The sequence below is a fragment of the Triturus cristatus genome, chromosome 8 (assembly GCF_964204655.1).
Source record: "Triturus cristatus chromosome 8, aTriCri1.1, whole genome shotgun sequence".
In the NCBI taxonomy this organism is placed as follows: Eukaryota; Metazoa; Chordata; class Amphibia; order Caudata; family Salamandridae; genus Triturus; species Triturus cristatus.
In genome coordinates, this window is record NC_140591.1 from 1,423,851,769 (window position 1) to 1,423,869,573 (window position 17,805).

Sequence of the window (17,805 nt, forward strand, 5' to 3'; positions counted from 1 at the left end):
CCACTATACAAAACGTCCCGGAAAAAGTTAGCAGAGACTTTTAATTCAGTGCAATTGGTTGTTGATCTCATTAGGAGCAACACGGTTGTTGACTCAACCAAATGATAATAAGGGCCTGCAGAGGTCTCAAATATTCAGTTTCATAATGTTTTCCGATGCTCTTGGGGTGGGGACTCGCAGGAATAGACTGGTCAAAAAGGCAGTTTTAGCTAGAGGTCATTCTGAAATACCCCTCCAAGATGAGATGTACATATGCGCCTCCCTAGGGGCAGCCCAAAGTCAAGATAAATCGATTTACCCCCATAATCACAGTATCGGTAGGGATATACATCTGCAAACTTCTGTCCGCGTGACATATTCTCGTGCTAGGGGGTTGGATGAGAAATGTGAGTTCACATCAACATTCTCACAGCTGCTATTTATGTGGCGACTCCAGAGTTTGACAATCTATGTTTGTGTTATGTGTCCTTGCAATTCTACCTTGTTATTGCCCCTCAACAATTCTACTCCAAGCTCAATTTCGGCCACAATTCATTCTGAAATTTCTTGCAGGCGCTATGCTTTCGGGAACGGAAACTCATGGAAAAGCTATGTATTTCTTTAGTGTGCCCAAAGGAATGTGGAAATTAACACATACGACGTCTTCCCAACTGGCACAACTCCTTGTGAGGGAACGAGACGACAAATGACAGCTTAAAAAAAAAAAAAAACTCTATTAAAAAAGAAAAAGGAAATTCTGACCTAGGTTATGCAAGCCCTCCATTTCAGACATTCAGGGTAATAGACGTGGGCATAGCACCAGCATACCTATTAGCTTGTTTAAAAATATGAATGTATGGTTTTCTTAGTTTTCAACCACATCTGTCATCAAATGAGGAGCGCACCTTTACCAGAGATTCTGCTACTTTTAATGAGAAGCCCTAATATCACACACTGAATTGGGCAAATTACAACTCCTACGAACGAATACTCTAGCTCCTTCGTATGGTATTGACAGACATGGGGCAGTCAAGACCTTTCTTTAATTAGAATTATGGAATTATTTGAGACACGCTACACAATATTTAGCAATATTGATACACCAATTTAAACATTTGCACATTTCAATGTACATTCAGCGTGCAATTAAGATCTGAAGTGGTAAATGTGTAAAAAATGTGTAAAACAAATATTGTTTTAATGGGTGCTGGGCAGGACAAAACAGCTATATGTGGTCGATCGACGAAACGGTGAAAAATGTTAACTATTTTGCACAGGGATGTTCAAGCACTCGGTCACTAAAAGTGTTAAATTCTCCCAAAATTTGCCATTTCCTTAGTCGAACTTACTCCTTGTAGTGCTGCCACTCAAACCTCTGAGTGAATGTGATTTTATACAATATTAAGGCCCATCTCTTGAGTGACTGAATACCTCTAAACAATGTTGTCCAGCATTTAATCAGCTTGCATTCCATTCTTGGCATACAGAGCGTCTCAATCTGTCATTGTGAAAGGGAGGTTTATCACTTATTCCTTCAAAGGAAACAGGATGAGTTTAAGGAGAAAAAAAATTTAACTTTGAAGTTTCATTTTTTTGAGTCAACAGTAGTCCATGGGACCATCACCTGCTCTCAAAATATTTTTACCATTCTCTAAGGTTAAGGGATCCCATTGGGACCCCTTTTCATTTGCAAATGAGTTACAACCTACTTCAAGGAGTCAGTAAATATGAATGTTTTGCGACCAGAAATCTGTCATGAAACATTAATGCCTCCCATTTAGATTGTGATTTGGAAAGGACGCCCAGAAGAGCCTGTGCTATCTGTCTATGTGATTGTGTAATGCTTGTGCTGTCTGTCTATGTGATTCTGTAATGCCTGTGCTATCTGTCTATGTGATTCTGCAATGCCTGTGCTATCTGTCTATGTGATTCTGCAATGCCTGTGCTATCTGTCTATGTGATTCTCTAATGCCTGTGCTATCGGTCTATATGATTGTGTAATGCCTGTGCTATCTGTCTGTGTGATTCTGTAATGCCTGTGCTATCTGTCTTTGTGATTCTGTAATGCCTGTGCTATCTGTCTGTGTGATTGTGTAATGCCTGTGCTATCTGTCTATGTGATTGTGTAATGCCTGTGCTATCTGTCTATGTGATTGTAATGCCTGTGCTATCTGTCTATGTGATTCTGTAATGCCTGTGCTATCTGTCTATGTGATTGTGTAATGCCTGTGATATCTGTCTATGTGATTCTGTAATGCCTGTGCTATCTGTCTATGTGATTCTGTAATGCCTGTGCTATCTGTCTATGTGATTGTGTAATGCCTGTGCTATCTGTCTATGTGATTGTAATGTCTGTGCTATCTGTCTATGTGATTGTGTAATGCCTGTGCTATCTGTCTGTGTGATTGTGTAATGCCTGTGCTATCTGTCTGTGTGATTGTGTAATGCCTGTGCTATCTGTCTGTGTGATTGTGTAATGCCTGTGCTATCTGTCTATGTGATTGTGTAATGCCTGTCCTATCTGTCTATGTGATTGTGTAATGCCTGTCCTATCTGTCTATGTGATTATGTAATGCCTGTGCTATCTGTCTATGTGATTGTGTAATGCCTGTCCTATCTGTCTATGTGATTGTGTAATGCCTGTCCTATCTGTATATGTGATTGTGTAATGCCTGTCCTATCTGTCTATGTGATTGTGTAATGCCTGTGCTATCTGTCTATGTGATTGTGTAATGCCTGTCCTATCTGTCTATGTGATTGTGTAATGCCTGTCCTATCTGTATATGTGATTGTGTAATGCCTGTCCTATCTGTCTATGTGATTGTGTAATGCCTGTGCTATCTGTCTATGTGATTGTGTAATGCCTGTGCTATCTGTCTATGTGATTGTGTAATGCCTGTGCTATCTGTCTATGTAATGCCTTGTTATACTTCACCCTGCGTGGTGACTGCATCCCGCCTCGAATGTAGAATGATATGCTTTGAATGCCACAGTTTGACTGCTAGTGGGGACTGAGCTTGGTAGATGGAGTTTCTCTTATGCTGCATTATGCAATGGAGCAGGCATTGAGAAATATCCTATTAACAAACCATTGGGGACCCAGCATTGTGAACAAATGTAACATCTTAAAGAAGGTCCGAGCTCATCTGGGTAGCTCCTAAAACACGAGTCTGATTGATTTTCTTCTGTCTTTCATGTTGGATATTATCATATTGTAAGACTGTAAAGCAAACTGAATGCATTTTTGACAGTCCTATATCTGCACTTGTACACAATTAGAACATACAATGCGATTGTATAGTTTGCTGGATAGGACAGTGCCTGTGTAAGTTTGTGTGTGTGGTGCAAAGCAGATGCTTCTATTGAGACATTATCAAAGTCTTTAAATTAATATATAACTTATTGTTGACAACTTCAAATGAATATATATATAAAGTTGATTGGCAGCTTCTACTATAGAAGGAACATTAAGTAGAAACTATGTCTACCAGAATGCACAGCGTGCTCGAGCCCAGTGGGGCGAGTATTTAATATGGCGCAGGTGCGCCTTGAACTGTTGCTGCTAATCACTCAAGCCGACGCCAGTGATCAAGGGTGAATCTATGCCCGAAACATGTTTGGAACAACCGAGGCTTGCTGAAGAAATGCTTTTAAAGGACGCTGTCTGCGAACCTTTTGTCTGCCAATAAATGGATAAAACTTACAAGACGTGTGTAGCCCTCAATGCGGAGCAGGTTTCTGATGGATATATATATATATATCTATATATCCGTTCAAACAGTTCGCTGATTTCCCTGCCGCTTTTGCGGTGGCGGGCTCAAGCGAGGTAGCGATCCTCCTTAAAATTTTCAACCGCAGCTTTTTCTTGGTAAAAAAGCAATCTTGAGCCCAAATCCTTATGCGTGATTCTTTATTTATGAAATGGCAAAATGGCAAACAAATGGCGTTTGTTTGCCATTTCATAAATAAAGAATCACGCATAAGGATTTGGGCTCAAGGTTGAAAATATATCTATATATATATATATATATTCACTTAAAAAACCATAGGTTTCACACATGTTATAGTTAGCTGGACATTTCACTCGTGAAAAACCATTGAAATTCCCCCGTTATAGTTAGTGCAGGCAACTATAACTCACGCGACCGCAATCCTCTGCTGATGACGTCAGATATTACATCACTGTATTTAGACACTTATTTACCCATGTCTTCTTCCATTAATTTTTAGCTATACATATATTACAAATATTTTTTTTCCAGAAAGACACATATGTCATCAGTGATGTAATATCTGACATCATCAGCAGAGGACTGCGGTCGCGTGAGTTATAGTTGCCTGCACTAACTATAACGGGGGAATTTCAATGGTTTTTCACGAGTGAAATGTCCAGCTAACTATAACATGTGTGAAACCTATGGTTTTTTAAGTGAATGTGCAAGGTTTTTTAAATGCTAATTCCTAACTATAACGTGTGTGAAACCTATGGTTTTTTCAGTGAATTTGTACGTTTTTTTAAATGCTAAGTTATGTTTTTTTTTTTTCTTTAAGGTTTTTCACCGTGCGCGTACCGTACGCGCACGGTGCGCTTCGCGCACCGTGCGCGCGCTGTGGGCGCACGGGGGTCTTCATGGACCGCGTGCCCACGTTACGCAGTTCGCGTAATTTTTCCGTTTCGACCGTACGCGCACGCTACGCGTACTCCGCGATTTTGGCCCTTGGAGGTCCTTCTGGGACCCCCTGACAAAGGCTAGGGGGTCAGGAACTGTCCACCCTGCCCCCTTTTCACGTTCTCCACCTTTGTTTTTCACCCCCTCAGACTGCGAGAGACAAAATGGCGGCCGACACCTCCTGGTTTCGACCGATTCGAATGTTTACTAAGATCTAACAACCAATCAGAATCGCGCTCGCGCACGGCAGCGTGCGCGTACGGTAAGTTTTACCGTACGCACACGGTGCGCGCTTATAGATATATATATGCTTTTAAATGCTATTTTCTCAGGAAATACTGAACAGATTTACACCAGACCTGCAAAAGGCACATCCCTGACCTGAGGACTACCTCTCTGCCAAATTTCAAGTAATTCTGTTCAGCCGTTCGGGCTGTAGCTTGGACTAAAGGTCCTATGGAAAAATGCATGGGGAAAACGCGTTTTGGGACCCCCCCTTTTTCTCAGCCCCCGCTTGACGAATCCCCCCGAGACTTTCAGGGAAGGAGCGGAGCGGAGCGCCCCACCTATTTTGAAAATTTCGCGAGGATTCGTCAATCGGCGCCAAAGTTATTCCAAATAGAATGTTGCGGATTTCCTATGGAAACACGATCCTAACTATAACTATCTACTGGCGACCGCCAGTAGATAATATATATATAGATATATATATGTATGTATATATATATATATATATGTACTTCAATGTTTATAGCAACTGTAGATCAATGTAAGAATCTACATTAATCACGAAATTAGACTGAAAATATTTCACCATTCCTACAAATAGATTTCAGTCTCCCTTACTCAATGCATTTTCCAATTAAAGTTTAATTTTATTGAATATCTTTACTAATCGAAATGGCCTGGACCCACTCTGAAATGTACATTCCTAACTGCCCTGCAATGTCTTTTATAAATGATCCCCAGGTAACATAACGTGGCAAAGATATCCGAGCACTTCTACAAAACCAACAACCATCAAAAGTTTACAGCTTTGCACCTTGGCAAAACAGTGTAGCATTGACCCACTGTGCCATAGTGGAGAAGTGTGGCTCAATGGTTAGAGCGGCAGACCCTGATGCAGAAGTCTGGCCCGGGACCAGGGTTCAATTCCCGCCTCGGCGGGTCTTGGGCTCAATTTCCTCGGACCTGATAATTCTTCCCTTGGTGCCTATTCTGATCATGGGTCCCACTCTGCAACTCTGGCCAATAGCTTGCTTAATCTCCACAACAGCCCCAACAGCGCTGGGATGCCTGGCTTCACCTTGGGGGTGCCCAGGAGTGGATATTTCACAGGGAAAAGCCAGGAAGGGTTCCACAGCGGTAAGAGTACAGCGCCAAGACACCCCAGGGTATAAGTGCGCTATACAAGTACAAATTCATTTCATAGTGAAGATTTAACCCATGTATTATTCGTACCACAACAGGCCTACTGTAAATGAGATTGTGAATGTACAGAAACATCTAGCTCCAATAACCATACATCGCATACTACAAACCCTACAAAGTTGAATAAAGAACTAGGCTTAGCTAGTCCTTGTTACTACATGTTCGACAGTCTGTATGGTATGATGCTTACGTTGAATCCACGTAGCTCAGTGTGAGTGTTTTTCCATCCTCTAAAATATTTGTTAAATAATAGTGTGGGCCTAGTAGAGCTGATTTAGGATCCTACAAAACCCAAATCAACCCATAACCTAAACACTATTTATACAAGAGGCAAATCTCATTCAATGGATAGCTTCCACACTTCTCACGGTGCCTGTAGATGTACTTTTAAGGATTTAAAAAAAAAAGTTTTATAGAGCACGAACTAGACCCGAAGATATCGGGTATTGGAGCAGCGCTTTACTTGAGCACCAGTTTCGTTACAGACGAACTCATTCATTGTTGTTAGGCATGGGGAGATTTGGGGTCAGCTGTACAACCGTGGAAATAGGGCCTGCAAATTGCGAATTATTTGCAACTCCTATTTTGCGAGGCGCTATTTCCAATGTTCAACCGTGTATTTCACACTGTTAGCGATTCCCAATAGGGTCGCAAATTGAGAGGCTCATGAATATTAATGAGCCTTACGCAATTTGCGAGCCCATTGGGAATGGCAGGCCCTCCCAGGTATGGTGGCCTGCTGGGCTCAGAAGACCACCATGTCTGGGACTGCTTTTAAATAAAGCAGGTTTTTTTTTAATGCAGCCCGTTTTCCTTAAAGGAGAACAGGATGCATTTAAATAAAAAAAATGTGAAACATTTTCGTTTCTTTTTTAAAAGGCATGCAGTGGTGCCTGGAACCACTGCCTTCCCTTAAAAAATATTTTCCCCTGCATTTGCAAAGGAGAAGGGACTCCCTAGGGACCTCTTCCCTTTTGTGAGTGCATTACCACCCTCTTGAAGAGGGTGGTAATTTGTGAGTGCTTTGCGCCCGCAATTGCTGATGCAAAACATTCTTACATAGGGTTGTGCTCGCTATTAGGAAGGGAACGCCCCTTCCTAATAGCGAGTCGCAAAACCCTATTTTACGAGTCGCAAAAAAATGTGACTCGCAAAATAGGGTTTGTACATTACCCATGCTGTTTTGCATGCGCAAACTGGTTTGCAAACCTGTTTGCGCATGCAAAAATGGTCGTACATCTGGCCCTAAGTGATTTGCCCAGAATCACAGGATGTTGAGCATCGTTGCCGAGACTCGATCCCAGTTCCTCAGCTTCGAAGTCGGCTGATCTAGCCAGACTACACCAGTTCCGTTTGGAAGGAGAATGCTAATAATATAGGATTCTAACTTACCGCATGGTTACCAGTGTTTACCTCTGCTTCTTCCCAGGGAGCTTCTCCAAGGGTGGCGTGTCGCTCTCTGTCCCTCTGAAGAAATGCCCTTGTGCACGTCAGTTTTTATCTCAAATGCTCATCATGTCATAAGTTGTATGAATTGCATTGGGTGGAAATAACTTGAAGAGGGCGTGTTAGTAGGAGGGGATTCATGGACTTGAATCCCGGGCTCCTGATCCAATGGACAGTGTATTGAGTTTGGTGAGGACTTTTGTGACCACCCCCCATGGTTTTACACAGCATGTGCATCTTCAGCACCTTTGAAGCAATTTTGTTGACATAAGCGCGCTATTCAACTTTAGTTCAGCCCATACTGCCTGAAGTCAGTAAATAAAAGCCTATCATTTGGTGACCTGCCAGTGAGTAAAACAAACATGCCACATCTCCAGCTAAGAGAGCGGCAGGAGAAAAGTGAGGAAGGACATTGAGAGGAGCAAAATAGAGGCAGATTATCCCTTTTAGTGACAGGACACCCTCACATTCTTATCCCAGCAGATATGATGTTTTGGTTATTATTAAGATTTATTCTCTGGAGCACATGTGAGATAATAACCAAATGAATGTAAATGCATAACTTGATTAGGGCAGACCTAGTGCCTGATACAGAGTTTGGCGGACAGAGTTCTCCATCGCAAAGGTAGCAGTACCCTGGGACCCTCATTTAGAGACAGGGGTGAGCTTTCTGTTGATGGACCCCCCTTTGGCTCCATCTGGAGAAAGCTTCCTGTGACAGAATAAGGGCCATTGGCGGCAGGACATTGCACAATTTCATTCTTTTTGTTACTAGATCACTCTTTTTCATATTTTGATAGCACATGCTCTCATGCCTTGTCCTGAGCAGGCTCTTCTCTCTTTACCAGATCAGATTATTTCATTCCTTGTCACAGCAGGCCATCCCACACTGCTAAAGCAAGCTCTCTCATTCCTTGATAGGAAACTGTGTCATTCTATGCTAAGTCAGGCTCTCATGTTTTTGCTACAGTAGGCTCTCTTATTCTTTCTGGGGGGCTCGCTCGCTCGATGCTCGGCCAGAGCAGGGTCACTTCTTATGACCAGACCACATACTCCTACTTAAGCCTACATTGTCATTTCACCAGGAAACATGCATTTCATTTCGCCCATGCAAAATAGATTTGATATTTGTACTGCTGATTTCAATATCACAGTCAATTTTGAATCCTTCAAAATGGATATACCAGCCTCTGATGGTGGAAATACAGAAGCAATCCTACCCGATTCCACACCAGAAAGGAGATAAAATCCCACAGAAAAGATGCATTTTTGCACCCCAAATGCAGAGGTTAGGACAGGCCTCTACAGTTCCACTATGCATTGTTGTCATTTTCTGATTAAACCATCATGCAAACCACAAACTATTTCAGACACTCTTTGCTGGATCCTTGCAAGTTCCAGATCTACCTAGGCTATGACATGAGACTGGAGGGTTTCTGCACTATCCAGGACACTGGGTATTCAGTCTGTGATAGAAAGATGGTCTTTCCAGCTTCCTTGACCCTCACAGCACGTCCAGCACTAAAGCCGGCACCAAAGAGACAGTGGGAAGGTTGAGCCAAGATACAGTGTAATACAGCTCCCATAGTGGAAATAAAGATATCATTTTTAGTCAGAGTTATGTCATATAAAAGGAACAATAATGTTATAGCAACTTAGATATATAGGAAAACCTTTGGCAAAAAAAACAGCGTAAATAACAAAACTCAAAAACCTGTCCACGCATTTTAAACGCAATATATATTATATATTGTGGTTGTTTTGCTGTTCATTATTAAATTGAGGCTAAGGAAATGGCAACTCTCCCCCATAACAGAACATCCTAGATCAACTTTGACAAACAATTGCTGATTGCAATCAATAGACAAAATGCACTAACTAAAGATGCAATATTGGGGTAAAGAAACAAGATCCCTGCCAGTGGAACTGGGGTAGGAGATTGGGGCTGAAAAGTGTGGGACCTGGAAATCTTGTATACTACATGAAACTTGTGCAAATTTAAATGCTGAGTCAATGTTTTCATATCCCAGGCGGATGGAGGGACAGATTTTTGTTTGGAGAGACAGAAAGAGCTGAGACATTCTGGGTAAATTGGGGTTTAGAGTCACAGGTCTTAAGTACATACAAAAAGGACTATGCAGGGTCTATTCAAATCTCTGGAAGTGTCTAGAACACAAGATTTGCAGGCGCTGTGCCTCTGCATAGCACCACATGGTCAGAGGATCACTGAATGAGGTTCAAACAACACTTCTTCCAGAATTAATGCCCCAGAGAATTTCGATCAGTGATTGCTCATGTGTTAGGTAGAGGTTAATTAGCACTGGTAAAGGGCAATAAAGGGTCTCCAAAAAGATGAAAAAGTCAAACATTGGAGCAGGGTGAGAAGATGCTGTCCAGGAAATCATCACTCGCCTCACCTGCACTTGAAGATATCTGGACCTTCGACACCACTGTTGAGGATGCTTCTTTGTTCTGTGTTCCATAATTGTGCTGTTTCCCTTCTTTCTGCTGTGTGCTTTCTTTTTTAGATTCCATGGGATCAGTTGGAGCTTCCAAATTGTCTAGGTGAGCAGCAGGTTAGCAGAACGTCAGCAGGACATCAGGCCTAGTCCTGGCGTTGAGTATGCTATGACTGGGACATCTCACTGCTCCTGAGTGAGAGAGAGGTTTGAGTTCATAGTGCCTAGAAGCTCACGGTGCCACTGGAACCAAGCTACATCTGACTGAAGAGCTCCAATCAGGGCCAAATCAGTCTTGTCCTAGCGTTGAGCAAACAAGTGGCATAAAGCTTCAGTAGGTCTGAGTCAATGTAGGTCTTTTTCATGTTGGGCTTGCATGCACCACCAACCGGTGGCAATGCATTACCAAGTATTGGAAACTCAACAGTCAGATTGGGGTTCAATTCCTTCTTCAGGGAGGATACTAGAAAAAAGGCAGCCTTTCCTGCATCTGGACTCAACTGCAGGGACTAGTGCTTATGTAACACAAGGCAGTCTACCAGGGTCAGCAGTAGTGGGAACCCTTGTTTATTCCCCTCAGACAGAACATGCAGACAAAAAAGGAGTGAGGGGACAAGGAAGTGGAGGACGCAGAGTGAAGCATTCCTTGGGATGCCTCTGGCAGCCAATCTTGTAATTAAACCCAGTATGTTTTCCTATGCAGACCACTCATATAACAGGTCCCCCTGGCTGGCACTCTATATTTTATCTTATATATGCTTCTCCAAAGATAAATGCAGCTGGGCATCCATTCAAGAAAATCTAGGTTTGTTATGGGTCAATACCTTATGCAGCCGATTGGTAGTTGTAGGTATACTTCTTTTAACCTACACTCTGTGTTAGAAAGCCTGTCTACTAGGACTAGTAAATTTATAGTATGCTATGACTGGGACATCTCACTGCTCCTGAGTGAGAGAGAGGTTTGAGTTCATAGTGCTTAGAAGCTCACTGTGCCACTGGAACCAAGCTACATCTGACTGGAGAGCTCCAATCAGGGCCAAATCAGTCTTGAGTTGCTTGTGTTCTGGTTCAGGGAAGACCTGGACTGGCAGTTTGGGTTGATAGGGTCAAGACCAATTTGTATATGGCTGGGTCCAAACTAATGTGGTTGGTGGGCAGAAGAACAATGGATCGGAATGTTACGCCAAGCTGTTGCAAGGGGTTAGACTTATTGCAAGCATTCCTCCCATCACCTTTTGTGTGTTTGATGTAAGTCTCTATGTGGCAAGGGTATGCCTAGATGTGGGACTTGCACTCATCATGCTACTGGATCCAAGCTACACTAGACTGAAGACATCAATCAGGGCAAAACTGGGGCGAGGAGTTGGCCTAACAGCTAGGGCGCTCGACCTCGGACCTGGGGAACTGGGTTCGAGTCTCAGTAATGACGCTGAACATCCTGTGATTCTGGGCAAATCACTTAATCTCCCTGTGCCTAACTAAAAAAGAATGTGTGTCCTCATGTAACGTAACTGGTGCTATGTAAAGTGATCTGATACCTGATTGGATTTGGGTCAAGTTTGCGCTATATAAAACCCTGGGAAAAAAAAAAATACTGGTCTTGGGTTGCATGTGTTCCAGTTACGGGTGGACCTGGGCTAGAGTGTTTCTATTGGTACAGGGTCAAGGCAGATTTGCCTATGACTGGGTCCAAACTGAGGTGGTTTGGTGGGCAAAAGAACAACCTCTTTTGTGTGTTTAATTTACTTAGCTCTTTCCACACAAACATTTTCCAATGTCGCTTCTTAATATGCCCAGAACATGCAACTCTTGTGCCTCTATTTCAACCTCAAATATATCAAACTCTGTGATAATAGAAACTAAGAGGAAAGACTTAAGATTGAAAACCAGGTGCAAACGTATAACAAAACACTGGAAAGCAAAAGCAACTAAGCAAAGAAAATAACTCAGTGAGTTAAACACTTGTTGGTGTTGTTTGTTTTGATTTATGTGTCACAGGTTCAAATCATAACAAGGCCTACTGATCCTTCCTTTATTTCAAGGTTGATAAATTGAATGCCATAACCACCGGGTAGCAATTAGGAATGATTCAGAAGTACTCCAAGTGTAATTAATACTCACAGTAAAAATGTGTTAATCATGGACTTCTAATTTACAGCAATCACAACTGCAGTGCACCATTAACCACTACTTAAAACCAAATCATTATTGTATGCTAAAAAATTGATGAATCTATTATGATGTATAAAAGAAATAAGCACTTAAAACTATCTAAGTAAGCAAGCTTTGAATATGATTACCGTAAATATTGTCTGTCACAATTTTGCACACTGTGGGGCCGATTCCGATTCCGGCCGCAAAACGTACTGACCGACACGGACCCGGACCGGATACTGACCGACACGGACCAGCACCGTATGACCCATGCAGTACGATGCAATGCGTGTGAATCACAACCGACACGTACAGAATACAAGCCATACGACCGAGCCGTAGGGAAAATAGTGGTCTGGCCAGAAAACCGACGTGAATTTCACTGACCGACACGAACCCGGAATGAACCCGACCGACCCGTACCCGCGATGTCCAATCCGCGCAGTACGATGCAATGCGTTTAAAACCAGACCGACTCGCACGGAGACCAAGCCGCACGACCGACACGCACAGACAACCAGGCCCACAAGCAATAGAGACCTTCGCGACCGACGCGTAGGAAACACAGAAGATAGGCAGCGTAAACGAGGCGGAGAAGCCCGCACGAGCCAACATCAGCGTCCGTTTCCATCAGATGAACGTCTTCTTCATGCCTACAAAACCCAAAGGAAAAAAGACAAAAAAAGGACCAAACAAGCAATGACAAAGCCAATAAATATCAAATTAAAAAAAACTGGGACAAAGACACACCCACAACTCCAACTATATAAAGGACTATAATCACTACCATCATCCCTTGCAAACAGGAGACACAGCCAGTAGCAAACACCATTACACAGCAACCACAGACACACTCACAACTCACCCATCACACAACCCACACACCATCAGCACCTCATCCAAAAGCACACACACATACAGCCAGCAAAACCAACACCAACCCACCCTCACTTGCACCCTCACACACACATCCCTCACCACCACCACCCATCGCCATGCCCCCAAAGAAGAATCCAAAGTTCACAGATAGTGAGTTAGAAGTGCTGGTAGACGAGATCATCAGAGTAGAGCCACATGTTTTTGGTACATTGGTCCAAAGGACCCCCATGTCACAGAAAACCAAGATGTGGGCGAGGATTGTGGACAAGGTGAACGCTCATGCACCAGCAAGGCGCACAAAGGACGATATCCAGAACAGGTGGTATGACGTGCGCAGGAGGGTCAAGAAACTCATCGAAAAAGATCACGCCCTGCCAGTCTACTTCAGGACCTGGGAGGAGAAGGTGCGGGACATCCTACCACCAGAGAGCGTCCATGGGCTAACAGACATACCAGAGCCTGGTGAGTACACAAACAACATACCCAAGATTGTATGGCAAGGGGACAGTGAAACCATGCACCGCAAGCAAAGCTACAGTAACCAATTGATAATCATACCAAGATGTGTATGCCAGTCACACAAACACAATACCTGCCATCTCATAGTGACTTGGAACTATGTCATGACATGCACCAACCTACAAACAAATAGAGCAAGGCAGTGGCACAAAGCTAAATCCACACTGCTAGACAGTTTGCCACCACAAACACACTACCTCACAGTGCAGCTGACTGACAGGAAGGAATTGTGGGGATGCAGGTGAAGTGAGTGTATCCAAAAGCATGATGGGGCCTGTAGTCACAGATAATGCTCCCCATCCTGATTGGCCCATCAAGACCTCTCTGAAACATGCTCACAACACAGGGAGTGGAAAATGACTGACAAGATGGCTGACACTGGCTCCCGCTGTGGGGAGTACAAGGCCCTGCTAGGGCATGTGCGCAAATCAGATGCAGGACAATACTGACTGACATCCTGAAAGACAACTTGCACGCCCCACAATGGAAGCACGTTTCATGGTGGGATGTCTGGCTGGGTGGGAAGGAGGACTGACAGCTCTGCCATACTTCCCAGCATGTGGAGACACACACACCCCTCAACACAAACTCCACACAACTCACCGGGTAGAATGCATTGACCCACACCTCTTTGAAATATCAGCAAAAAGATACACCATACTGGGTGCTGCTGTGTGAAGCACAGGGGCTCTTTTTGGACTTGTAGCCAAACAAACACCAGGATTTCACAGGCAGCCATCTTGCCATTGCTGTCACCACTCCCCCCTCACAGGGAAGCAGAGTCAAGAGGGAGGACATATGGGCATGCTGGTAAGGGGGGTGTAGCCAAGAGTATGATGGGAGTCGCAGTCACAGACAATCTACACCCACCCACATGGCACAGCAAGTTCTAACTGAACCATACTCGCCCCACAGAGAGTGGGAAGGGACTGACAAGATGTCTGACACTGGGCTCTGTTGTGGGGAGCACAAGGCCATGCTGGGAACTGGGCACCAACAAACACCAGAACTTCACAGTCAGCCATCTTGCCATTGCTGTCACACCCCCTCACAGGGAAGCAGAATCAAGAGGAAGGAAGTATGGGCATGCTGGGAAGGGGGGTGTAGCCAGATGCATGATGGGAGTTGCAGTCACATACAATCTACACCCACCCACAAGGCCCAGCAAGTTCTAACTCAACCATACTCGCCCCACAGTGAGTGGGAAGGGACTGACAGGATGTCTGACACTGGGCTCTGTTGTGGGGAGCACAAGGCCATGCTGGGAACTGGGCAACAACAATATCAAACTCTGTCCGTGACAAGCTGGGAAAAAGCAGTGTACAGGCAGGCATCTGTTCGTAAAGTAGAAAATGTCATGTTTGTGAACCATCGATGCATGTAGAAACATAACTCACATCGTGTGTCTCTTCCAAACACAGGTGGTGCTGGACACCCAGCACCAAATGAAGAGGATTCCCAGTTCCAGACTCTGGCGGACACTGAGCTCTCTGGTTTGACTCTGTCTCTGTCCTCTTCGGATGACGACGACCAACCTGGCCCCCCACCGGTGTGAGTCACCATGCAGCACCAGTAGCATCAACATCTGCCCCCCCTGTACCCACGTCTCCAGCATCTGGAAACCGACAGGACACCCCCGCCAACATGGACAGACCAAGGCCACTGAACACCCACAGCACAGGGACACAGGACCCCCCGGAAGCTACAGCAACACCACCAGCAATACCACCCTAGGGGTCCCAGTCTCATCTGTGCGTCCCGCCGCTGGTCATGCCCGTGTGGATAGGGGTGCTGGGAGGGGTGAGAGGCAGAGGGCGTGCTTTGCAGAAGGGTCTGGACTGCATGATGACTCCCACCTGGCACACATCATAGATGCGTACCGGGATAGCACCGGAGGATTTGGCCAGGTAGTGGGGATCCTCAAGGACATGCAACAGGAGCAGGCTGCCCACCATGCCCGCATGGAATCCAAGTGGGATGCCCTTACTGCGGTGCATCGGGACATACTCCAATGCCTCCGCCAGATCAACACAAACCTCTTCACACCTCCCTGTGTGTCCAAAACATCTGTTGCAACACCATTTGCCAGCGCCACAGGGAGGGAGGAGGACTCTGGCGGAGAGTCCCCTGCACCGCAGAGGCCTGCACCTGAGTATTCCCTCCCCCCCCCCCCAGGAAGAAGAGGGGTCGTCCGAAGAAGGACATGAGAGAGGCAGATGTCCCAGCACACCTGTTCTGGACAATGTTCTTTGTGCGCAACACGTTCACCTTGTCCAATCGCCCTCAACTCGCCCATATGACATGGAGGGTTCATGTTGGGCCAAAGTAGCAGATGACTGTGGACTTTACTCTGGACATTTCATCTACCAGCACATCCAACTCTAATGTGAACTTTGGATTCCAAAATCAATGTACAGCACCCATCATCCTGTGCACTTTCCTCACACATGCTTGAAAATAAACTCACCAGTACACCATACTTGTCTCTGTTGTGATTCCAACTTGTCATGTGTCATGGAGATGTCGATCTGCTACACAACACAGTGCATGCCAAATACTACAACAATGTGACCAATGTAAGGTGAGTCATGGTGATGTGACACATGTGAGGGAGACACACCACTATGGCACTACAACACATACTCACCATGGCCATGTTACTCATCCCACACAATGATGTTGACCTGAAACACATTGGCATGCACAGACACAACACCAACCCCAGTCAGTGGTAACAAGTCCACAGGTGAGGTAAGCAGATGTCAGTCAGATGTGGGAAGACAGACAACGCACATCACAAAGCGTAGCACAGGTTCATTACACATCAGCAACATGTTTATTCCACACTAGTTGCAAGGTAATTTTACGTAACAGTGGACACACGCTCACAAAATGTTGGAGAATTGAAGTCCAGGGATGTGTGGTACACCAGTTGATGGGAATTGACAACTTCCACACTGGTGTTGGATTCTGGGTGTTGGGGGTCAGTGTTGACCAAACAACAGGCAAAGTACCCTGGGAAGGACAAACACAAGACACAGTCAAAAGCACAGCAGAACAGGAGAGAAATGCAATACACATGCACAAAACATGTCGCAAGAAACCTACACAAACACAAGTTAGCAGTACTACCCTATTGTGGAGTACACACCACCTGAATGGACACATCACTGCACGCATCCAGTCAAGTGGCACACAGACACACTCAGACAGCAACAGAGCAGCCACAACACATTCCAGGCTACCTCCATACATTGACATAACAACCCTGGAAACTCACATTCAGGTGAAGAAGTTGTTGATGAGCTGTGAGTGGACGTCACCCTCATCCTCATCATCTCTGGCATCTTGGCCCAGGCCGGGATCCTCCACAGGTGCTGGAGGTTGGTCATCATCATCGTCATCCTGGATAAGAGGCACCTCCTTCCGCACTGCCATGTTGTGTAGCATGCAGCATACAAGGATTATTTTGCATACCTTTGCAGGCTCATATGGGAGGGCCCCTCCGGCTTGTCCAGGCAGTTAAAGCGGCTTTTCAGGAGGCCGAATGTCTGCTCAATCACCCTCCTGCTCCGACCATGTGCCTCATTGTAGCGCATCTCGGCTGGTGTCACAGGGTTCCGGAGGGGCGTCAGCAACCACGGCATGTTGGGGTATCTGGAGTCACCTACACACACAAAAATGAACAAGTAGCTGAGTTTTGTAGGAGTGCGGAATACAACATTGACAAACACACACAATGATAAACAGTCAGTACACACCGACAAACCAGGCACGCTGAGCTGGCATCTGTGATATAAGCGTTGCAATGCGATTGCTCCTCATTATGTAGGCATCGTGCGCAGAACCAGGGAACCGTGCACACACATGTGTGATGCAAGAGATACCACCAGAGCATTGATCGAGTGGAATGTTTCCTGTTCCGGTATGCCTACTCATGTGCCTGTGGTGGTATCAGGACCACATGTGTACCATCAATAGATCCGTTTACGTTCGGCATCCTCCCCAGTGCATAAAAGGCATCCTTTATTTCAGGGAGTTCAGTTGGGCTCGGGAACCTGATGTACAGGTCGAGGAATTGCAACATCCCCTCCAAGACATCGCGTAGGACCCGACTAAACATCGTTTGCGACACCCCACCAGCAGTAGCCACAGTGTACTGGAAGGTACTGGTGGCAAAGAAGTGCAGGGTTGCCATCACCTTCACCTCTGGGGTCAGTGCTGTAGGGTATGTCCGGCCAGGTAGCAGATGTGGCGCCAACTGCTCC

At 45.1% G+C, this 17,805-nt stretch overlaps 1 protein-coding gene across 1 annotated transcript in view; it reads right to left on the bottom strand.

The window, feature by feature from the left end:
* Positions 1 to 7,549, bottom strand: part of LOC146805860 (uncharacterized) — a 224,637-nt gene extending 217,088 nt beyond the window's left edge. The window contains exon 1 of the mRNA XM_085623190.1: positions 7,473 to 7,549. Within this exon, the coding sequence (XP_085479316.1) occupies positions 7,473 to 7,477 (5 nt within the window). The 5' untranslated portion in view covers positions 7,478 to 7,549. The remainder of the gene's footprint in view (positions 1 to 7,472) is intronic.
* Positions 7,550 to 17,805: the final 10,256 nt, after the last annotated feature.